A 24,985-nucleotide genomic window follows, 5' to 3' on the forward strand; every position below is an offset into this window, starting at 1 on the left:
CTTCCGAGATGTCCACAGATGAGAGCGACTGCGAGGATGAGGAACAGGAGCACGACGAAAAAGATCAACCCAGCAGCAGCACCAGGCGAGGTCCGACAGAGCCGCCACAAGCGTCCGAGCGCTGGGAGAGCGGCATCCCCTCCGAAGGGTCCAAAGCGTCCTCCATCTCCGGAAAGAGCCTGGACGCTGCTGGTGCGGAAAGCCCGGACGTTGGGAAGCGCAGAGGCCAGCCGGAGACGGAGAGAGAGGCGAGCACCAGGAAGAGGAAATCTGATGGTGCCGCCGAGAGGAACACAAAGGGTCTATCCAAAGTAAAGACCAGGAACTCCAGGAGTGCCGACTGGTTGCCTAGCGGCTCTCCTCGAAAAGTGGAGGACAGGGGGGCTCTGTCCAGCAGCAGCTCAGAGGACGAGAGCACAGCGCTGGCCGACATCCCGGCTGAGGAGAACGAGCGAAGCCGCGCCAAAACCAAAGGTTCCCCTTCCAAGAAGTACAACGGCATGAAGGAGAAGAGCAAAGCCGGGAGGCAAGCCGGCTTCTGGGAGATTCCTGAGAAGAGGGCTAAGGCATCTGGGAATGCTGAGGAAAAGGCCCCGGCCGTTCGGCCCAAAGGACAAAAGGACGTGTGGTCCAGCATTCAGGCTCAGTGGCCTAAGAAGACGCTGAAGGAGTTATTCTCTGACTCGGACACAGAGGCAGCCAACTCTCCTCCGCCCCCCGTCCCGTCCTGTTTGGATGAATCCGGGGCGGACCAGGAAGCGGGACCCGAGGACGAAGGCTCCGAGGAGCAGCTGGAGAACGACAAGCTGCATGAGTTTCCCAGCAGCGGGAGCAACTCCGTGCTCAACACCCCTCCTACAACACCTGAGTCGCCCTCCGGAGGAGGAAGCGCGGTGGAGGAGACCAGTCAAGCTCCGCCTCCTTCTCCACCGCCATCTCTGCCTCCCGCCTTACCCTCAGAGCCGGTTTCCCACGATCTGCCCCCAGATCCGACTCAGGAGGAAGCAGCGGGGGGGCGCAGCGAGACAGACAGCAGCACGGTGGAGGTGGAGAGTCTGGGCGGAGAGCTGCAGGAGCTCCCGCAGGACGACGGCGCAGGTTCCCCCTCCAAGGTTTACGACATCAGTCTGTCCTGCAACAGCAGCAGCAGCCTAGAGCTGAGCAGCAGCAGCCAGCAGGACAGTGAGCAGAAGTCCAAAGGTACAAACGCTGCTAAACCTGTGGTCTCAAACTCCAGGGCTCCAGGGACAAAGTCCTGCAACTTCTAGTTTGTTTTCATTCCTGGTAGTCCCATAGAATCGGTTTGACTGGGGACCAAAATTGCAACATTTGTTATATTGTTAGCTGCAGTGTTTTGCTTTCACAGTACAATGTGTCAAAGAAACCAAACCCTTTAAAAAAAACTTGTCCCCCTTACTGCCTGTGGTGGCGCTGCACCAAGAACTATTGTAGGAAACGACACAAAAACCTCCAAGAAGACATGAAAGCAACTTCCTTCTTTACAAAATGTTAAAAAAATTGCAGTGCCATCAGATTTTTGGTTTTGGTAAAAGACCACAAGCCATTTCTCCAGTCTATCACTAGACCATGTGTGTTTTGGTTGTATTTACCCAGAATGCCCTGCTGGGTCCATTTCCTGCTTTTGGAGCGGTTTCCAGTCTGCTTTCATCGAATATACATTCGAATCTCACCAGAGTTCACTTCAGTTGAACCGAGACCTAGGCTTTTTCATTTTATTTTGTTAGTGTGCATCCCCACCAACCCAAACGAGCCAAACTTTCTATGCAAACAAACTGAAGTTTGATTAAAGTATAAACATCATTTGCAATGGCCCTAACAAAACATAATTTTAAGCTTTACTTTCAATAAACAAACACTGCTTTTTTTACTCTTATTTATGTCTTGTAAATAAACATGTTTCCACCACAGCTTACTTCTGTTGATGCGAGGAGCGGCCATATTGAAAGCCGAAGTTCGCCTTAACTCGGGGCAGTCGGAGTTGCTCCCTCTTTCCCAGTGGGAAATCCGGCAATGGAGAGCGTTCCAGTTTAAATTTTTTTACATTGAAGGGGAAATTTCAATTGGATGGCAGCATAAATGGCTAAACTGCCATGTTAATATGCAGTCAAGCTCTGCTAATGAGCTAATATTAGCTCATTCAGGTGTCCTGAAGCAGAGAGACATCTGAAAGCTGCAGGGACACCAGCACCCTGATGCTTGGAGTTTGAGACCACTGTCCTAAATCCTCTTTATGTTGTTACTCTTATTTAAAGTGAACTGCTGAGAAGCTGAAATCTCTTTTCTAAATCTGTTTGTAGCATCTGTGAGTCAGAAGAGGCAGAAGGAATCACAGACAGGTGGAGTCTCGAAGAAACACAAGCCTAACCGCAAAAGCCTCGGTGTGCCTCCCAAAAGGAACAGGAAAGCAGGTAGGAGATCAGAACCGTCTGAGTTTAGATTTAAACTCAGACATTAAATCTGAAGAAGTTTGGAAAAATAGTCATCATAAAGCTATAAGATAATAGCATAATGCATTTATGCTGTTTTTATTTTTGAAAATATGCCCCCTTTTTATTATCTCATCAGGTTGGCAAAGTCTGTAGATCACTAAGATTAGTCCAGTTGTTTATCCTTCATACATCCATTTATTTCATCCATCCAGATAGTTTCTATATCCTTCCATTCATCCAGCAGTCTGTTCTTCAGTCTTTCCATCCATCCATCCAGCAGTTTGTTCTTCAGTCTTTCCATCCATCCAGCAGTCTGTTCTTCAGTCTTTCCATCCATCCATCCATCCATCCAGCAGTCTGTTCTTCAGTCTTTCCATCCATCTATCCAACAGTCTGTTCTTCAGTCTTTCCATCCATCTATCCAACAGTCCGTTCTTCAGTCTTTCCATCCATCCATCCATCCATCCAGCAGTCTGTTCTTCAGTCTTTCCATCCATCCATCCATCCATCCATCCAGCAGTCTGTTCTTCAGTCTTTCCATCCATCCATCCATCCATCCATCCATCCATCCATCCATCCAGCAGTCTGTTCTTCAGTCTTTTCATCCATCAATGTCAGTCCAATTCTTTCTCCGTCATCCATCCGTTTAATCTGTGCATCTATCCTTCACTACACATTCATTCAATCATTTATCCATTTCTTTCTTGTCTTTCCAATTGACTTTCTTTCCATCTATTTGTATTAATCAACTATTTTTTTCTTTCATCTCTTCATGTCTTCCTCAGCTAACAGCAGTGACAGCGAGGACCAGTCTGTTGTCGAAGGCTCGGCCAAATTGGCCACCTGTAAGAACACTTCATCGGACCTGAAGGCCTCCGCGTCGCCCAAGTATCACGGCCGATCCCCACCCTCCAGCCATAAGTACCACAAGCAGGGAGACCCCGATCACTCCCAGCACAGAGACAGCCATGGAAGATCGCCGCGCATCTACAAATGGAGTTTCCAGATGTGTAAGTAAAAGTTTTCTGACCTCTTTAAGGTTTTCATTCAATGTACCTTCTGGAGCCTCTTAAAAACTTTGACAAAAATTTATAAAGAAAAAGCTTTAAAACTGCTGAAGTTTTTTATTTTTCTTTTTTTTTAATTATTTTTCAGTTTATTTTTATTTTTACAATTTTACAATTACATTTAATTTCCACAGCAGTGACAGTAAAGGTACCTGCTGTTTTTATTTATATTAACCTTTCCTGTTATTGGGTTAGAAAACATCAGCAAATATCAACATCCCATGTAAGAAAATGTAGCCATCATCCCTTTGAACAAGTTTTCTGTTTTCTTTACATTAAAGCATAAAAATAGGAATAAAATTATTGCTCTTTAAAAATTATAATAGATTTCTTGTAGTTGATATTTATCAAAAATTCTAAGATGTCTTTTAACAAAAGGTCAGGTAATATTTGTGGCTCTAAAGTTGTTTTATTTAGTAGAGAGGTACAAATGCAGCTGCACTTTTCAGATTTTTAGCTGTAAAGATGTTTAAGATTATATATCATTTTCCTTCTTTGTGTTGCACAGCAATAACTCAAAATCTTACCAGGTATCTTTGGTCTAGTTTCTAGTAGAAATATCTTAGTACTTTTTAAATAAGAAAAAACTAGGTCACAAGTAACTTGCCTTAAGCTTTTTGTAAGTCAGTAATTCCTTAATATTGATGAAAAGTATTAGTTATGAGTAAAATAATCTGCCAGTAGAAGAAGACATTTTCCCATATTATAAGTTAAAATGTCTTGTTCGTCCTCTGAATACTTTTTCATCAATATTAATGAATTATTGACTTAAAACAAGCTCCTTGTTAGCTTTGTCTTATTTCAAATGTACAAAGATATTAACACTAAAAACTAGACCAAAAATACTAGATTTTGTGTTGTTGCAGTGTAAGTCCTGGAGTTTGACCATCCTGCAACTTTTGCATACATGAGCTTTAGTACACTCAAATTAAACGACTGGTTAACTACCAGACATTTACTAAACTTGCTGATGTTCCAAGGAGGAAATTCAGCCGTTTTATTCTGGTTTGTTGGAGCAGGAATGCATGAAAAGTTGCACGACGTCGGCACTAGAGGATAGACATAAAAATGTGACGGGGTTCATGGAGTGTCAGTAATTAATTATCAAGGCATTGTACTTTGTGTTACTAAACTCATTTGTTTTGTGTCCACTTAGCTGATTTGGAAAAGATGAGCAGTCTGGAGAGGATTTCGTTTCTTCAGGAGAAACTGCAAGACATCCGGAACCACTACCTCTCCCTGAAGTCGGAGGTGGCCTCGATCGACAGGAGACGGAAACGCATGAAGAAGAAGGAAAGAGAAAGTAAGCCTGTTCTCTTAATCTCTGCTGGGTCAAAATACAGAAAAAACACTTTATAAACTTTTTTTTTTTCTTTTTTCAAACCTGAAGGTGCAGTGGCCGCTTCCTCCTCCTCCTCCTCTTCTTCACCATCCTCCAGCTCGCTAACAGCAGCAGTCATGCTGACGCTCGCCGACCCTCCGGTACCATCTTCGTCGTCCTCGTCTCAGAACTCCGGGGTATCAGTGGAGTGCAGGTGACAGGACGAAGTCGCGAGGAGCCACCGCACAAAGCACTTAACCAGCACCCCGAGGTCGCCGCCCCCTTTCCTTTTCAGCAGGATGACGAGACGGACCTGACCGGTTCTCCGCAGCTGCTGGGGCACAAAGAACCAGACGAGAAACAAGCACTATTTTCTACTGACAACTGTTTCCTCGGCAAGCTATCCGCACTTAAGTGCACTTTTATGAAGATTGTGTTAAAGGAGAGGGAGGTTAGGGGGGTGAAATTTGTCAAAAAGATTATCTAGATTTCACTTTAGCGCTTTGTTTCTTTTTAGGGCTGGGCGATATGGCTTAAAAATCAAATATCCAATTTTTTTCATACCAAATCCAGTTTCCAATTTTAATCGACTTGTTTTTGCTCTTTCTTTTCTGAAAGAAGAAATTACAGAAAATATTTTCAAAAAACTGGCTTTTATTTCCTTCTAAATGATGCAGTAGGGCCAACCTATTATAAGTTTTGTTTAATTATGAGAATATAGTCATAATTTTTGAAGAGCAAAGATGCAATTTTACCAAAAGAAATCTTAAAATGACTAGAAAAAAGTTTTTAATGAGAAAAAACGTTAAATTATCAGGATATGATGTGACCACCTCATATTGTGTAGTTCTTTCTTCAAAATGTGCATATGTTTTCACATTTTAAAGTCATGCTGTTTAGAATAATTTCTTATTTCTTAAACCTATACCACTAACTTTGCAAAATGCTTAGTGTTCCTCATTTTATCTGTAAAATGACGGTACACATGTCTGGTAACGTGTCCTTTTATCTTCTAAAGATAAAAGATTCCTCATTTTATGTTTAAAATGAGGAATGTTAATAAAATGTATACTTTATTATTCTATTATGACTTTATTCTCATAATTTAAAAAAAATCTTGGCCTGAATCTGATATTTTGCCGTAAGGTTGAAATAAATTCAAAGTCCAATTAAACAGAAGCAGTAAAACATGCTTGTCAAACAAAATGGCCGCCCTGGGGAGTGCTGACATCACTCTGAACTATTGAAACTGAAGGAGCGCATTGGTAAAGAAAAAATTACAATTTTCCAAAAATTCAATTAATCAATTTATCGTCCAGCCCCAGTTCTTTTATGAAGTTATTTTTTTACAAGCAATAATGGTTTCCACTCGTTCGAAGTTGGTATCGGATCATTTCCGCTCCGTTCTGAGGATCGCCGTCTCTCCGGCATTAAGGGCAAACAAAACATCATTCTGCCACATTTCTCTGTCCACGCTCTTCATCTGAAGCGCTCCGTTCTGATGTACAGGAGGAAGAAGGGGGTTTCCGCCCAGCTCATCTAACTCCACTGGATACAGATGGAAAAATGCAGTAGTGCCTTTTGCTCTTTTTGAGAATGACGGTCCGTTTTCTAAAAACAAAAAAAAAACCAACAACACACTGACGATCGGCTTGTGAGTGAGCGGCCAGCGAAGGGCTACATCTGATGGAAAATGACGGATGCTTTCAATGTGTTTGAGAATCTACTACTGAATACTCATCCATCTTGGGTATTGCTGTGGAGTGATGAAATCGGTGAATGATCACTTCATCTATTTTTTTTTAAAGCCTGTCTACTTTAATTCGTCACGTTTTCTCTCAGTCCATTAACTCTCCTGCCCTTCCATCTTCGCTGAAGATGAGATTCTGTAACTGCATCAAACTTACTACAGCTGCATCCCAATACATTAGAATATCATCAAAAGCTTGATTGATTTCACTGTACAGATTTATTTTGCTCAGTAATATGTTTTTATACTTTAAGTGATTCTGGCTTGCAGCTAATAAAACACTAAAATTATATACGGCCAATAAAAATGGATTTTTAGTGCAGAAATGTTAGGTTGTGACCAACAAAAGTTAATTGCTAAAGGAGGGTTTTTTATGCAAACATATCATTGGAAAGTTTTGTGGAAGGAAAATGTTGAAAAAAAGGGGATAGCTGAAGTCTTATGATTAAAGATTTTTCTTTTTGAGGCTCTTTTTGCCTGAATTACTGTGTTCAACCTGCTGCATTGCCGAGGTGTAATGGTGACTTTCGTCCTGTTTTTAATTGTCTCCCTCTTGACAACATTGATTCTTTGAGGTTTAAGTCAGGTAAATCTGCTGCCTAGATGATAATTAAAATACCAGGTGTTGGTACTTTTGACAATGTAGTCGAGTTAGTAGTCATATGACAGAGCACTCCAAATCATCTTGAGTAGCTTTAAAGTGTGCCTTTTCTCTCAGTTTTTCTTTCCACTCCACTTTCCATTAATATGCTTGAGCATAACAGCAGTCCACAGTTTATGAATCTCCTTCAAACACTTCACTGGGCTTTCCTTCATAAATTCTCAGTAGGCTTCTTTCCCTGATGCTTGTGCATCTCTTTCTATCACAGTTTTTCCTTCTACTCAACTTTGCATTGATTTATTTAAATGCAGAACTCTGTGAAGATCCAGCTTCATACAATAACATTTCTGTATTAAAAATCCTTTTTTGGGGGGGTCTAATGGGAATGTTCAAATCTTTTGAGAAATTGAATATTTTTATTATCCGTAATCATTATGTTGAGCAAAGATAAATGTTTGAAATGTTTCACTCTGTAAGAAAACTAAAGGAGTTTTAACCTGCCTTACTGTCATAAGCAAACTTTTCAATGATATTCTGATCGATTGAGATGCACCTTGTATTTAAGTACTGCCTAAAACATTAAAAACAAGAGTCCAACATTTGCAGTATTTCAAACATGAAGTTTTACATCTGTTGTTTATTTTTTTTTTTGCCACAGTAAGATTTTTCTGGTTTTACTCCTGAACAGTAACAGTATGCAGGCCTGTTCTCGTCATGGTCCCTACCGAAACCGTTCCCTGTACTCCGAGCAGAATAAAGGTAGAGGTATTGTAAATGTGCATTTATATCACAAAGTGACGTTTGTGTGAACATTTCTAACGACATCCCTCTGGTGTTTTCCTTTGTATAAATCCCCCCCACTGTATTATATCCCGAAGTTACATTTTTGTCCAGCACTTGTATGTAATTGTATGCTTTTGTTATACATTTGTATATTGAGAAGTGTTTTGAGTCGAGCTATTTAATATCTTGCACTGTTAATAACATGTACTTTTCTGTACAGACAGTTTTACGGTTTTAACTGTAGTCAGAGTGTAAATACTGAGGGTTAGAGCATGTTTATTCTCCATGAATTTACATTTTTTTCTTTCCTTCCTTTATGTTCCGTTCAGTCCAAATCCTGATTGTCCTTTTGTATTTTTCTCTTTTTTTATTTTATTTGTTTTTATTTCTCTGTAGTTTGTATTTTCTTTAGTCTTTGTTTGACTTTGCCTGTTAGAGAAGAATTATGGTGTTGGATGCGGCTGAACTGTTTTCCAACAAAACTCGGCCTGAAGCATCGTAGATTAAGACACAGTAAAGGAGCTTGTCTGAATAAAAAAGCAAAATAAAAAGCTCTGTAGTATTTATTAGGCTCATCTGATGATGGTCATTGTGTAATTTATTGTAAAAATGTAAGCAAAGCAGAAGCCTCTGTTTGAAATAAATGCCATAGTTTGTGAAGTATCTGTCTTTTGCATCAGTTTATTTATAAAATATTTATAAGTATTTTGCATTTCAAGTGTCAGAAATATGAAACATTAACCTGAAGATGACAATTCTCCCTATTTTTATAAGATTTTTTTAAAATTATTCACTAAATTATGTTGAGTTACTTGGTCTATAAATGTGAATTTGGTTTGCCTGGCTATACATACGTTGCACACACTTATGTTATAAATACTTTAGCAAAGTTTTTTGTCGCTAATCCATCCTTTAAATAGTCGTACTTTCCTTCCAGCCTCATTGCATCATTGTTTATTCAAGAGAAGTGCCCACTTAAAAGAAACTAAGGCAACAAAACACACAACGTGTGAGTTGGATTGTTTCATGTTGATTAGATTTTACAGCAGATCTAATTTTGCCTTTCAGTTAAAGAATAATGAGCTTTAAAAAATTAGCTTTTGATTGCTAAGTGGATGGTATTGGAACATTTAATCATTCATTAAAGCAGGTGTAAAAAGACATCGATTAATTTTATTTTAAATTACATTGTTAAATTTCAATATTGTTATTCTCATTTACCCGTTTACTTTCTTTAACATTTAGCCTGCAAATTAGTCACATTATAACGCCAAACTTCTCTGTATTTTACTGGGTTTTCATGTGATACACCAGTGCAAAGTACTGCTTAATTCTGAAGTGGAACAAAAGTCCTACAATGATTTATATAAATATGTTTTATATATAACAATTTGAAAAGTATGATGTGTCTTTATTTGTTGTATTTTATTGTACATCCTTCTCAGTCAACACTTTTACAACTGTACATCTTTTTGAGTTTATCTACCAGCTCAGAATAAGGGTCACAGAGAAACTCCCAACAGGTGGCGCCATTTCACTGTTCACTGTTACGGAGTGTGGTTCATGATCTGTCTGTCTGCCTGCCTGTATACATACACTTAAATAGTACAATAATAATATTTACTCTGATAATATATGTTATATATTACATACAACATTCCCTTTCCATTTTTATTATTATTCATGCTACCCTTAGCTAACTTCATCTTGCTGTGCGTACACGCTATTTTTTGTTTTGTTTTGCTTGTTTTACTGTTCATTGTTATAAATAAAATGACATAAATAAGTATTAATTTATTTATTTAAATTTAAAAACATTAATAATTCCAAATAAATAAATAAATAAATAAAAATTTTAAAAACAGCGCCATGTTTGTAGGAGACGAGCGGAAATGATCTTGTCCTGTGGACGTTACGTCTGACGTCAGGTGATTCGTATTTCCTTTCCGCCGCAGTGTGCTAGTAGCTAGCCGTGCTTGTCCATGATCGGTTCTTAAACATGATGAGTGGCAGGACGAGTGCGATGGTGGCCGGGATGTGTGGGGCCCTGCTCGTTGCGTACTGTATATACTTTGACAGGAAGAGACGGAGCGACCCGTTGTTTAAAGAAAAGCTTCGTGAACGTAAGTTTTTTTTTTACCGACCGTGAAGTTGTGCTAGCATCGTTAGCATCATATAGCTAGTTGCAAGGACACCGCACTAAAAACTCTACACAGACTCTCCACTATGATAGATATTTACTATATTCTAGTTATTTACGAGATAAGGACGTTATCATACATATTAGCTTCACGTGTGAGATAGTTTCGTAATTAAACCTGATTTAGCTTTAGTCTTTCTAATCCTGTAACCACGTGTTTTCCAGTATATTTAACTCGATTCTATCAAGACTGTTTTCTTTTCTTTCTAACAGGTAGAAGAAAACAAAAAGCGTCAGGCGAGAAGACCGGAATGGCAAAGGTGAGCCGTTTGTGACACTTGTCATTTAATTAATTATGTCTTAAATATAAAATGGGTGATCTTGGACTGTTTGCTGTGAAGTTGCCTGACCTGAAGGACGCAGAAGCCGTTCAGAAGTTCTTTTTGGAAGAAATCCAGCTGGGAGAAGAGCTGCTGTCACAAGGTAACCCTTCATCTCACATGGCGCTTTTATTAAGCTTGCATTTCTACTTCAGTTTATAGTTTCTGCATCTAATCAAATCAAATTTATCCAAATCTCGTGAAACACAAAATATCCAACCAAAATCTCAAATTCTAAAACATGTTGAAAAAATATTACTTAAATTTGGTGTTTTCATGAAGTGCTAAACAACTTGGTCCAGTACATTTCCAGATATGCGCCAACCAAGCAACATTAGCTGCATTTCCATTGACCATGTACTTGCACAAATTGGAATTACAAAAATTAATTTGCTTAAAGGAAACACGCCATTGTCGAAAAATGTGAGTTATTCCACTAAGGTATTTTTGACTGTATCGAAATTGGTATATTTTGCAAAACTGCAATGGAATCACTTTTTTGCATCACACAAGTCATGTGATCAACAACTCAATGTTACTACTGGCAGAAAAGATGAATAAAAAGACAGGAAGTAGTTGGAGGAAGATGGCGTAGCATGAGTTTTAATGACGTATCGCGTGAACAAACATTCATGTGTGATCTTTATTTTCTTTATTTGCATTTCTTGTTTAATAAAAACACTGCAATTGCAATAAAAACTTTTTTTTTTTTACATTAGTGGCTTATCAACAGTTTTGAGCACATTTGTAATGGAAACGCAGCTACTGTCATCATCACAGTGTCAGTGTGTTCAGTGTTAGAGTTGCAAAGGAAGTCTTGAATCCAGTATTTTGCAGGATATTATAGTGTAAGTGGTCATTAGTTTGTCCTGTTGCACAGACTTCCACTGACCTTGATGTGAGGTGTGTATTCTTTTAGTAGTTAAAGCTCCAAAATGGAGACAAAGACATTGTAATGAATGAAAAGAAAAGTCTGAAAAATGTTGATTAATAGGAATTAATATCGTCATTGCAAGCTTGAAGCAAGGTCGTCCAATTCAGATTCAGTTGCATGTATTCCAGTTTGGTCCAGTTATTGTGGGGGTTTAAAATTCAGATAATTTTTTTCTTTTGTTAAAAAGTTGAGCCCAGTCACTTTCCACTATGACAAGCTGCAACAGTCTTTTTTCCTGAGAGGAGCAGAATCAATCTGCTGAGACCGATTGCAGTTTGAGAGAACAGAGCAGATCCAGGAATAAAAAAACAGAAACAATGTTTTAGGAGTTTACTCACTAATGTTACTATTTAGCATTAATCTAAAACAGATTTCTAATCCATCGAGTAAATGAGTGTGGAACATGTATACCAGGAAAATCTCCAGCTCCTCGGGTACAAACTTAAATCTCAGATTCACTGATCAGTTGAAAATGATCTCAACTTGAATGCAATCAGTTTGTGCTCATAATTTTCAGCTCCATGCTGCTTCCGTTTCTCTTGAGTTACAGTCGGATATCAGTCGAACTTGAAAATCTGCAGGATTCACGTTCTGCACACCAGTCAGATTTAAGCAGGTGGATCCAAAATGTTTAGTCTTTATCTTAAACCTTGATGGAGCTTGTTAATGTTCAGTGTGTGGTGGAAACATCATGATAGCAGTGGTTGTCAGTGTTGCAATATTTAAGAAATTGCCAAATTTATTGAGCTATTTATTGGTTTTGAAAAGCAAACCATAACTCAAGCTGTTGAATAAATGGTCAATATGCAGATCAGATTTATATACAAGATATAGAGCTTTTAATTCAGGAGGTTGTGATTAAATGCGGCTGATGTTCGCCGTGTATGGAAGCAAAACGACAACAGTTCAGGAAATGTGGCTCCTATGAAACATTGGAAGTATTCAATAGAATGCGAGTAGAAAATGCTGCCCAAAGAAATGATTTATCTTTGTCGCAAGAAACTAAATTTGATGTTTAAAAACTCCCAAAACTGTCAGGATAATTAGCTTTACTCTCTTATTCCACTGTATATTCAGTGAGAGCATCAATAAATTAGAAAATATGATTAAATACAGTTACTGTTTGCATTCCAGTGATAAAAATCACATTTCTTTATATGACTGTAATAAAAAAAAATGTTTTACAAATGGTTTGTGGGACTCAGATTGCTGTCATTTAGTCAGACATACAGTTACCTAAAAAGACTGTAATAAGTAGTTCTTATTGTAACTTTTTTCTCTTTATTACAACTGTACCACTAAATATTGTAATACATTTTATGTCTATATCATCTACTCATATTTACAATTCCTTGGGATGATTTATAAAAAAAATCTAGTTCTCATTAAAAATGGCCACTACAAGTTTGAGATGAGAGCAAATGAGAAATCTGAAAGATGAAGCAGGTTGTCCAAAAGGTTTTATTCTTTTTTGTTTTTAAAATGTTATTGCTTCTACATGTATTTTTTGTTCTTGTTGCCTAATATAATGACCTATCTTATAATTTCCCTCCTCTTCACTTTGACCCAGGTGAGTTTGAGAAAGGTGTCGACCACCTGACTAATGCGATCGCAGTGTGCGGTCAGCCGCAGCAGCTGCTGCAGGTCCTCCAGCAGACGCTGCCTCCACCCGTCTTTCAGATGCTGCTTACCAAACTGCCCACAATCAGCCAGGTGAGACTCTTCTTCCCGTCAGAAACGGCGCTGCAGCATCCTTAGAAAACCCCTCAGTCGCTTCTGTAGCTTCTGGGACAAGAAAGGGTGCAAGATCAAACTTAGAACCATCCAAAGCTGAGAGCAGAGTCACTGTAGCTCTTTGCTATTTCACCTCTAAGACAGAACTAGATAAAAAATAACATCATTTATAATTGAACAGCTTAATAAGGTGTTAATTTTTTTTGTTTCTGTTTTCAGCGAATCATCAGCTCCCAGGCTTTATCAGAGGATGACGTCGAATGAATGTGCAGACGAGTTTGAGACAAAACTGCTTTTACTTCTCCTTTAAAAGGGTTTAACAGTGATTATCGCAACGTTCTTGAATATTGAAGACTGTTGTGACTTATCAGCCCAAATACGACATACTTTATGATATTCTGGAGTTAAATGGAACTCTTAAGTTTGTCTCTCCTCACTCTCATCAAGCATTGTTTTATAGTCTTTTTGTTTGTCGTTTTTCCTCAATGTGTTTTTTGTTTTGGTTGGAGTATCATGGCAGTAGTAATATATTGAATTAAAGTAGACAATTTGTCGTATGTTGCTACGAGAATGACATTGAATTTGTCTACGGGGAGAAGGAAGAAAAAACTTAAATGTGTTAATTTCTGTGAAAATGCATTGGCATTGTTGGTTTAATGTTATTTTTATATTCTAGTCTGTCACCTATTTGTGTAAAACTCCATAATAAAACATTGAAAGAAGTTTCTGACTGCAGTGGCTCTCTCCTACTTTTTTCCACCCTAGCTGGTGATATTCCACTGAAAACAGAAGCTGGTCTGTATAAACAAAAAGCTGCAGTAACCAGACGGTGGAACTACAACCTCGACTAGAACTTAAGACATTCAGTTTTCTTCACTTCATACTTGCCATCAAATAATCTGAATCTGATTAGGATATTTCAAATATTTGCTCATTTACGTCCTATGAAGTCGAGGTTAGCAGAAAGGTGACGAAAGGATCATCCAGGGTGGAAAGTTTTTGAGAAATTGGTAAAAAAGGCAAGACAAACTGGCCTTGCGTTCAAAGTCAGACTTGATAAATAATGGGAAAATAATGAATTTATTTTTAATGTCTTCTGGTTCTCAATATAGAAAAAAATACATTTTACAGGCTCTATATAGGACAATGTTCCAATCTTTAATTATTTACATTAATTTATATCAAATTCCCATTCTTTACCTCTTAATCCCCACATCTTATGTGAGAATTTTAACATTTAGTCATCAGTATTTTGGTTTTTCACTCATGAAAAACTTAAATAATCGGCTATTTTATGACTTGATTAATCTCTTAAGCTTTAAATCCAAGTTGATCTGGACCTGTTATAAATCTGGTTATATGTTACCTAACATAACACTAATACAGCTCAAACTAGCATCTAAAGAACCTGCATTTAGTCTCAGATAATCCATTATGTCTTGATTTATAGATTTTAAAACTGAAAACCAGAAGGTAGTTTTGCATTTGTGAGTCCCTGCTATTCAAGCAGGTGAAAAGTCAACACTTTAAACTCAGAATGCTATGAAACTTAAGAAAGAATTTTTTTTGGTTCTGTTTTTTTGTGACTGCCGTCTCCTGTTGTCTCCGTACGTCTGGCCTAAAAAGCGATGCTTTTGTGACTCAGAAGCTGCTTCATGCAAAGCAAACATTCAGGCTTGGCTAAAGGAAGAACCCCATTTTCATTGCAATGGCAGCATCATGCTCTACTTGTTTGCAGATGGATTATCGTCAACATTTCAAAAACAAAATGTTACCAAGTATGTTTGGTCTAGTTTCTAGGGCATATATTAAAATAATTAAAAACTAACTGGGAAAAATGTCTTGCTAAAAGCAAAATAATCTGCCAGTTGAACTACTACTTTAAAAAAAACAAACATTGAGGAATTATTTATTTAAAACACGCTCCTGTATCTTCTCCAAAAGTTACTTGAAAGTTAGATTTGTCTTATTTGTCTAATTAAATATTAATTCATATTTTTAAATATAGATATAACAACAAATGCTAGTTTTGATAGAATAATTGCAGTAAATTTCCAAAAAAGAATAACTCTAAAAGAACCAGAAATGTATAATATTTTTTTATTTATTTTGGTGCAAATATTTTTAGTCCACTTGAAATAAAACTAATTAAATTTTCAAGTAACTTTTCAGCAATATATTGTAGCTTGTTTTTAGTTATTTATTTCTCAATATTGATTAAAAAAATACTAGTTCTGGGATGTTCTGGCGCAGGGGTTAAGCACAACCCACATAAGGAGGCCTTAGTCCTCGACGCGGCTGTCGCAGATTCGATTCCCGGCCTGGCGACCTTTGCCTTCTCTCATTGCCCACTTTCCTGTCGATTAACTGTCAGGTGGAGGCGACTAGAGCCTTAAAAATCAAATTATTTTATTGGTAAATTATTTCACTTATAACAAGACAAGTGAAATAATCTGCCAGTGGAACTAGTATTTTTTTTTAAATCAATATTAAGAAATTATTTACTTAAAACAAGCTCCTATAAATTGCTGACAAGTTACTTGAAAATTAATTTTGTACTAGGATATTTGCAGACAAAAACACTTGGTGAGATGTATAAGATTTTGTGGTTTTGCGACGTAGACTTTAACTAGGCTTATATTGGGACAGATGTGGTTGTTTTCCAGTGGAACTACACAGGATCTACGTCACATTAAAGCTGAAAAGTGGATCAGATCCACTTTGAACCAGCAGATGGCAGCAGTCGTGCACAGGAAAGCCCTGCTGTGCTTTGCTTTACTGACGTGCAAGAGTCAAATATTTTTCGATTCTCAAAATGATAAAATACCAAATGTGGCAGGAAAACATGCGCACAGGGGAGCATAAATCAAACCCGGTGGTGCCTTTTTGTTGCCATTCATAACATCGAGGCACCACCAGAATAATGTACGACTGCTGTCATGAGTTTCCTATTTCTGTGTCCGGTCAGCTTGCGGAAACCTCAGCTCCTGTGAGTCCCCTGACTCACAGCGTGTCTTCGGTATGAATGGCTGCATTGTGTGTGCATGAGAGCGAAAGTGGAGCAACCAAGTTTAGGAGAAGGGAGTAGGTCTGGTCCGGTTTGGAAGACAAATAGAGGCGTGATTATTTTTATCCCAGTCTGCAGCTGTTATTCCGAGAGCGCTGGCCAGAGGAAACTGGGCCACGAGGTTGCCAGGAAAGGAGAGCAAAGACGGAGGATGGGGAAAAATAGTTTTTCCTACAACGAGGAATGAAAAGTGGAACGAAATGTCAAGTGAAGACTAAATGGTGGTCACTGTTCCATCCATTTTCCATGAACTCACGAGCTGCTGTTAGAGTCATTTGGTGGAGCTGGAGAAGCCTTTTTGGCTTCAAGTCTCTGTGCGGGAAAAACGAGTTAATCTTTCATTTTGGAGAAAGATGCAGAAGGTAAATCTGAAACTTTGGTCTGCTTCTGGCTGTGCTACCCTCCCAGTTTACCACAGCTCTGCTTCTCCCATAAATAAACAGCCAGCCACTGGCTCTGTGGTTCCTCCCCTGCAGACTGGCTGAAGGGTCACTGAAGGATACCAGACCACTGCTGGCTGCTCTGGGGGTTTGCAAACTGAGAAGGGGGGGAAAAAAAGCAATAAAAATCTTTACAAAAAGCAGACATTGTTGTTGATTAGGATGACAAAGCAAAATCTTCTGTTTTTGTGCAAAAATCCAATTTAAGTCACAGGTGTTTGTGGTCACATCCGTGCGGGAAATACTTTTAATTTTACTGTATTGTCTGCATGATGATAATGAGTCAGCGCTTTGTAGCAGGCATTAAAATGAACCAACTACCTCTAGCCGGGCAGTAGGGGGCGCTGTTGCTCCAGGGTGGGGTCTAATCTGGGAGCGCAGCAGCTCCAGTTGACGGCAACAACAATGGCTTTGCCTGCAGCAGAAACTGTTTTCACCAGTTGATACACATTTTTATTCCCCCAACTTTCACATAGCGACAGACTCCAACCTGTTAGTTTACTAAATCAACCGGAAATAGCCCGTTTTTTAAACACACTACACCCTAAAACGGGCGGAGTGTTTAGAAAAGCAGCCAGAGGGAATCCAGACTTGGGAACATCGTAATTACTGTAATAATTTGAGATCTTGTCAACAAATTATCCACAACAGCTCATGACCTTTTTGCACGGTGCTGTTTCATAGTGTGAGTTTAAATGTCAGGCGCTTGATTGCAGCCTCTGTGCAGCGAGTGTCATCTGAACGAAGTGGTGGAGATGTCTGGTTATGTAGGAGCAGCTGTGTTTGGGAGTTCAAGGCAGCCAGAAATAACTCGGTTGTGTGCAGTTTCTATGGCAGCTTCACGTAGGCTCTGCTGCACTGCTCCACATTTGACATCCTCAGAGTGTTACCTCTAAGTAGGTTTATACTGGGAGTAGCGAAGGACGATGTGGCAAAGACTGTTTTATTTGCAGTGAAAGTATGATTTTATAGGCTGCATCACTTTGTGAATGTATTACAATTGTTTAATCAACCGAAGTATTCCAGATCTCCAAACCATCAAACTAAACACTCAGAGAACGTAAACTTGATATATCCAACATATTTAAAGGGAAAGGAAGTCAGTAATCTGCCCTGGATTAAGACAATAATGTTTTCTTTCCCAATCAAGCAGCGCCTTTCATTGTACTTGGCGCTGATTGGCTGTAAGCTGTAAGAGCGGAAAGTAGGAAAACTGTTAGCTTCTGTGTTTTTGCCAAGATGGTTTCCACTGTGCGGAATAATTAATGTTAAAGTTATTAAAATGGGAAGTCATCAGTAGCTGCGTTTCCATTGCAAATATGCACAAAACCTCCCAATTGCGGTTTTGTCAAAATCAGGCGAATAAGCTAGTTCACACGATGAGCGCCACCATCCTCCTACCACTTCCTGTCGTCTTCTTCGTCTTTTCCGCCGAAGAAGAGGGCCTTTTCCGCCCTCTTCTTCGGCAAAATACACTAAATTGGATACAGCCAAAGAAACACCTCATCCTTTCACAAAGTCTTTTCGAAATTGTCGAACTTCAGTTAAGCAAATTTATTGTCACAATTCCAATTTGCGTAATTTTATAGTTAATAGAAACACAGCTCGTGTTTTTAGAGGAGGTTTCAACTATTCGCAGGCAGTTATGCTCCCAAATACCAGCCTATGTCAAGTCATATCGCCCAGATCTAAATGTGATATTTTCCCCTTCTCTCGGTGTCCTGCGGCGCATGTCGTGGCCGTGCTGCTGGTGTCTGCAGCCTCCACTTTACGTTGTCATGGCGAAGGCAGGAGGCTCGGGAGAAACACCAGCCACGTCGAGGCTACCTCGAAGCCCCTCACGGTGGCAACACGCTTTTTTTAGCCGCGAGTTTTTCGCTGCCATTCACCAGTGAGGGGGCGGAAAATAGGAAGAAAAAATTTCCAAGGCACGTCCTAAAAATAAAGCGGCGCTGTACGTGCTGAGAGTATTAACTTTCACACAGATGACCCATTTTCCATCTCAAAGGGTCTGAGGTTGGGTGGAAAAAAGCGTGGTGATGGGGAGGGGGGAGTCAACAGTTTAGCCAATCACGTGAACCTAAAGCAGGCTACAAATCCTGGTGGATTTCTCTTCCTCTGTGGGGTAATGTCTTTCTGTCATCTGGTTTTTCCATTCCTCTGCTGCTACATCCCCCCTCCAATGTCCTCCACTGTAATTTTGCTTCTTCTCCTGCCCTTCCTCCACTCTCCAAGCTGGTTTCCCCCTCTGAACTCACTTGTTTACATTCTTTTTCAGTGTGAGCTGGAGAGCTTGGACAAAAACCCAAACCATAATGTGTGACTTCTTCTCTCTAATAATGTCACCCGTCATCCGCCCACCCACGAGGCCTCCAAACATGCATCTTCTCATCGCCAAATTGCTTGATAGCACCAAAAGAAGAGAAGCAAACGCATCACATGACCTGTGAATTCCTGTTTACGCTCTGCGGTTTTAGTGCTTTTTGTTTTGATAACGTGCCTCGTGTAACAGCTGAAGAGAAGCGAGAAGGGTAGAAGTGAGCAGGGCTGCAGTGACAGAGAGATCGTGTCATGTGTCGTCAGCATTATGTGCATGCACGATGTAGGCAAGAGGTGAAACTAAACGGGGGGAAGCAGGGTTGCCAGATTTGACTGAGAGTTTCCAGCCCAAACACAATGTGGAACCCGCCCAACTCCAAAATAATCTAAACCGCTAATGAAACGCTGACGGTAACAGCACCAGACATAGACGTATATATAAATATTCTTATATGTCTTATAGGTTATTGACTGCATTTATAGACTTCATGTTTTTGTTTGTCCTTTACTAAGTTCTGACCTGGACCTGAATGAAGTTAGCCTCCCCACCTTCTTCAACTTAAACAAAATTGATGCCAAGCGTTTGTGCAGCAAACCTTTTTATTTTTTTGCTGCTATCATTTTAGAGATATTAATAGATATTTCCGGAGGTCACTGAAGGTCAAACAGCCAGTCCATATCTACAAAATCAAATTAGTTGTCAATTAACTGTGCTACAAATAATTTAGTTGCACAAATATAAAACAAATTATTTATATCAATTTTGTTTGATTTTATTAATATTTTCGGGACTAATCTCTGGTTAACCTCTGGAAACAATAATGTTTTAATCTTAAAAATTATAATGGCACAAACAAAAATACATTTTGCTGCACAAACGTGGCACAGTTGATTGACACCACATTTTATTGGACTTTGTAAATGTGGACTGACCAGTTGACCTTTTGTGACCTTTGGAAACAAATATATTTTAAGTGATATTGACACCAACAAAAAAGGATTGCAGCACAAATGTTTGACACCAAGGATATAACCAGGTTTCTAGAGAGTACTTGGACAGAAGAGTTGAGTTTCTGTGTCGCTGTGTCCTTTTAAATCATGAAGTTGTCCTGGGATTTCTGTTTTACAACAATACTACAGAGTGACACCAATGACTAATCGTTAATGATGTCACTTTGACAGATTCTAGACATTTCAAAATAAATGAACTAATAGGATTTAATAAATAGTTCTCATTGACAACTATTTGAAAAAAAATTCTCCGAACACTTCTAAAGACACGCCAAATATTGCTTATTGAATTGATTTGATTTTATTTAAATGGGACAATGAGTATTAATGAACGTACAACACTGTCGTAAATATACCGGATTTATCCAGATGCTAACTTCCATCCGTAATCCCACGAAAAGCAACCGCAAATTGTAACAATCGTCGATCAGTGATCAAACAAAGCCCAAATGGGCGGAAACCAGCCCAATCTGGCAACACTGGAGGGAAGTGGCTCGCTGCACCGAAGCGGAGGGTGAGGAAAGGGTTAACATGAGCAGACTGTGTGCAGTTATTTTCCCCCCTCTCTGTCTCTGATCTGCCTTCCTGTCTCACCAGCAGTGCAGAGGCTTTGAACATCATGAGAGAGTCAGACAGGCTTGTTTTGCATACTGTAGGTCTCCTGCTTTGACTTGTAGCAAATCCCTGCCCTCGGGAGGCACGTCAGAAGGGATTAGTGGGGAGGGACGGGGCCTCACAGAGTTTCCCGTTGTCGCAGCTCAGCCTTGCTCTGTATTTTCATCCTGCAGAGTGAGAAAAGAGCGAGCAGGTGGGGGTGGAGGGGTGTCAGCTTTAGTGTGCAACGTGTGTGTGCGTGTGTGTGTGTGTGTTGGGGTGGTGGGGGAGTGTTATACAGTGGTGTTATTTCCCTCTGCCCTGATTCTTTGGAGCTGTGCTGAAGGGAGGGGTGGGGGTGTAAATAATGTATTTGGAGCGGCGGGGTAGAGGGAGATGGAGCTTGACCGAGATGAGAGCGCGGGAAGGGAGGGGCTGAGCGGTCATGCTGTTGCACAGGAAACTGGGGGCAGGAGGCGCCGGGGGGAGGGGGGGTGTTGTTGGTGGTGGTGGAGGAGGAACTGTACGAGTTATAATGCTGTTTTGATGCTCAGGGGAATGTGGGGCCTCCACAAGAATGTGGCAATCCTCTGCTTCCGCTCCACTCGCTCCGTTTTAGTAAGACCGATGTGGTTGGCTGTTGCAGGCTGCTCCTTCTAACGCATTCCTTAAAGGGGACGTGTTAAGCAAAATTCACATTTTGCATGTCTTTGTTCTTCCATTTGGGTCTCGACTGCTTCTAATAACCTCCTAAGCGCTTAAAAGAACACACCGCCGTTTCCTTTTCTGTTTTTGGTAATAATAAGTTAATGTGTTTTTAGAATCTGGAAAATGAGCCCTTTCAAAAAACCTTTGAATGTGTCATAAATAAGCAGGCACTGCCCGTTACCTAGCAACCGCAGCAAAGCCTGAGTTGTTACCTAGCAACCCCAGCAAAGTTCCAGTAAATTTGGTCAACTGGTTTTACTGCTGTATTTACAATGGCTCCTGGAAAAGACAAGTGTTTTGTTGTTGACTTACCATTCAGAAACCACTTTCTGCTTTCTTATTTGTTGTGTCGGAGGCTCTACTTCTGCTTTTCAAAGATGCACGGTTGTAAAACTGCGCATGTGTTTGCAGCCATTTTCATGTGCAAATGTAAACATTGAGTTGGGGGCGTGGCCAGCAGCAGTAGCATATTTCGATTTAAAGTGACAGAACAGCTCATTCTGAAAGGAGCTCAAAATAGGCAGAACTGAGCAGAGTAAAATCTCATTATGTAAGAATAATCATTTTGTGCAAGAAAATGTGGTGAAGTTGTTTTGTATAACCCAGTATGACCTAGATGAAAAGGTGTGAAGAAAGCATAATAGGTCACCTTTAATAATAATGCAGCAGCAGCTGGAGCTATAAGATTCTATTTAAAAGCTTCACATTGAGCTGATTTTCACCATCATTTTGGAAAATAGTTTCTTTCAATCCAGATTTTGCACAGTGAAGTGTTCAATGAAAACAGTATTGACTCCTCCAAAGGCAGGACAAGCTCTTTGCCCGTTCAATATTAACACTAAAAGCGGGCGATGTGGCTGAGTGTTGCATAACATGCTTAGGTCAGTGGGTAAATATCTGGACTGCAAACAGGGTTGATTTTTTTGCATGAATGGCTCCATGGGTGACCCCTGCCTTCTGCCAACCAAAGAGCAACTAACTCCACTGGCATAGTCCATTCTGCAAAAACATAAAAACACAACATTATTTCAAGACTTAAACATTAAAAACTGAAAAATATTGTTCTGATAATAATTTACCTAAATGAAAAGATGTGCATTGTGTGACAAAATGAATAGGTACCACATTTAGATAAGCTGATTGAAAAACTCTCATTTTCTTGAAAGGGAATGTCAGAATAGGACATTTTAATAGGTCCCCAAATATATTTTTTTATTATTAATTTATCATAAAATTGTGGCTTGTTTATTCTTTGAATGGATGCTTTTTAGCTAGCAAATATTTTTCTTCTGTTCTCTTTAAGCTAGTTTACACAACAACCAGCTGACAAAACTACACAGCAAAGGTTGCACACAACAAATTAGTTTAATGGATGCAAATACATTAAATATTTATCTTTTATATGAAATTTTTTTCCATTACACCTTAATGGAAAACTGGCTATTGTTAGTGAGACAAGTTAGCATAGCAGAAACGTTGTACTATCTTGGTTTTGTTCAGCCCTAAGCTTTGCTTAAACTTAGAAAAAAGTGAAATTCTCCATGTTTTTTAATGCCATTTCTTTTGCAATGCTATCCACAGTAGCCTGTTTCAGCTAACAGATGTTAGATGAACTCTTGCTCGCACTGCATGCACCAGTAATGTTTGTTTTTACACATCATTTGCTAAAGTTGCACAGACAAGTTCATTTGTGTTTGTAGATGTTTTTCCACTTGACTTGTGCGACGGTGGCAACGATTCACTTCACAGTCCTGGTTTTTACAAGGATCAACATTCTTTGAACCAGATTTGTGCGTCACTCTGATTTCCCGACCTAATTTAACCCAAACTTCCAAGTCCAAATTCACAGCAGTAGTTACCATCTGAGGGGGGAACCATTCATGACTGTTTGGATGCACTTTCCGATGTCACACCATAAAACCAAATCTTCACAAAAAAAGCAGCCATATTGTTTCTATTTTCTTATTTTTGGTGTTTTTTTCCTGCTCGACCTACTTTTATTTTTCTGAATTAAATATCTCTACCATGTAAGATATCTAATTGAGATCTGAGTCGTCACAAATTGTTGCTGTAGATTCTCAATCATCCAAGGAAAAGACAATTCGTAGCAACTAAATAGAAGACAAGCAGGGTTCTTGAAGATGATTCACTTTGAATCCAAAAGGCATATTCAGTTCTGAACAGGTATCAAGCTTTTAGGTTGTAGTCAGAACAATCACACTAACAGGGCCATTGGCCACAACCTCTATGTGGTATTTAGCTTCATCTATGGTCACTAGTGATCGTCTCAAATTAGTTATATGAAATTTATTCCCTTTGTTAGCTTAAACGTGTACATTAAATGAGTAACTTCTTTATATAGCACCCATTGTTAAAATACTGAGCCTTGGAAATGTTCACTTATAAGCTGTCACACACGTTTGTCCTTTCGTTTCTCTTACGTCTGTTATATTTTACAGCACCAATAAACATAGAGAAGCATCAAAAACAACAGCACACCGTCTAAACAGCGGTAGGTGTAAAAAAAAAAAAAAAAAAAAAAATCACTCCCCTTTCCCTTTGTACACACTTCAGCCTTGATGTAACAGTTGGATGGTATCGTTTTTTGGGGGGCCCACAGAGCTGCAACTGTTTCACCTCGTGGAGCGCGGCTGCTAAAACGCCCACTCGTTCACCCGAGAACTACAAAGTGGGTTTGACGCCTCGCATCTTGTGTAACCGCGCTCTTTGAAGATGCTGGCTTTGAGCTCTGTGTCTCATCAATTCCCCACGCAAAGCTAAATTTGATTGTGAGGCGAGCACATGAGGGGGCAGCCTATCTGCCCCACTCGTTTTCACGTTATTCATTCATGCCCTCTATTTTTGTGACAAGTTTTGCTCGGAGAAGTATTTTACTTTTTTTTGCTGTTTATGTAACCATTTTTATCTGTGTATGGATGTGCAGAGAAAGGTGGCAGAACAAGGTTTGATTTTAATGTCTTCTCATTGAAGCAAAAATAAATGGCCACCTTATTCACATTAGAACCTCAAAGTTCTGACATATCATCCACTCTGACATGCTAATAAAACTCGTCTAATCAGTAAATTGGTCTAATTTTATGTTCTGTGAAGACTGATGAGGTCTGATGAGGGAGATGAGTTGTTAGAGAACATCAGTGAAGAACAGACAGTTCATAGAGAAAGCTGTGAAGATGTTTAAAACAGGCTAATTTTTGATTTGGCTGAATAGACCTTCACAGAAGACTTTTTAGATTTTTATTTGGATATATTTGAAAAGACCCCAATGATGAAGGAAAACTTTGGACTTGGTGTTCCCTCGCCCGGACGCGGGTCACCGGGGCCCCACTCTGGAGCCAGGCCTGGAGGGGGGGCACGATGGCGAGCGTCTGGTGGCCGGGCTTTTACCCATGGAGCCCGGCCGGGCTCAGCCCGAAGAGGAAACATGGGCCCCCCCTCCCATGGGCCCACCACCCGTGGGAGGGGCCAAAGGGGTCGGGTGCAGTGTGGGATGGGTGGCAGCAGAGGGAGGGGACCCTGGCGGTCCGATCCTCGGTTGCAGAAACTGGCTCTTGGGACGTGGAATGTCACCTCTCTGGTGGGGAAGGAGCCGGAGCTAGTGCGTGAGGTCGAGAGGTTCCGGCTAGAAATAGTCGGTCTCACCTCGACGCACGGCTCTGGTTCTGGAA

The 24,985-nt window shown here is 39.8% G+C and overlaps 2 protein-coding genes and 1 non-coding gene across 7 annotated transcripts in view; all 3 read left to right on the plus strand.

Annotated features, from left to right (window-relative positions):
* arid4b (AT-rich interaction domain 4B) overlaps positions 1-8,635 on the plus strand; it is a 52,397-nt gene extending 43,762 nt beyond the window's left edge. For all 5 annotated transcript variants that reach the window (XM_032552429.1, XM_032552432.1, XM_032552433.1 and 2 more), the window contains 5 exons: positions 1-1,200; positions 2,319-2,429; positions 3,236-3,460; positions 4,674-4,820; positions 4,908-8,635. In XM_032552429.1, coding sequence (XP_032408320.1) covers positions 1-1,200; positions 2,319-2,429; positions 3,236-3,460; positions 4,674-4,820; positions 4,908-5,056 — 1,832 coding nt within the window. In that variant the 3' untranslated portion in view covers positions 5,057-8,635. The remainder of the gene's footprint in view (positions 1,201-2,318; positions 2,430-3,235; positions 3,461-4,673; positions 4,821-4,907) is intronic.
* Positions 8,636-9,906: 1,271 nt separating this feature from the next.
* On the plus strand, positions 9,907-13,887 carry tomm20a (translocase of outer mitochondrial membrane 20). The gene is made up of 5 exons (XM_032553989.1): positions 9,907-10,095; positions 10,386-10,432; positions 10,514-10,595; positions 12,997-13,139; positions 13,380-13,887. Exons 1-5 carry the CDS (start codon positions 9,972-9,974, stop codon positions 13,422-13,424), a joined length of 441 nt encoding a protein of 146 aa, XP_032409880.1. The 5' UTR covers positions 9,907-9,971; the 3' UTR covers positions 13,425-13,887.
* On the plus strand, positions 13,173-13,306 carry LOC116713864 (small nucleolar RNA SNORA14). The gene has a single exon (XR_004337928.1). It is a non-coding gene; the product is annotated as a small nucleolar RNA SNORA14 (small nucleolar RNA).
* Positions 13,888-24,985: the final 11,098 nt, after the last annotated feature.

The sequence above is a fragment of the Xiphophorus hellerii genome, chromosome 22 (assembly GCF_003331165.1).
Source record: "Xiphophorus hellerii strain 12219 chromosome 22, Xiphophorus_hellerii-4.1, whole genome shotgun sequence".
Classification (NCBI taxonomy): Eukaryota; Metazoa; Chordata; class Actinopteri; order Cyprinodontiformes; family Poeciliidae; genus Xiphophorus; species Xiphophorus hellerii.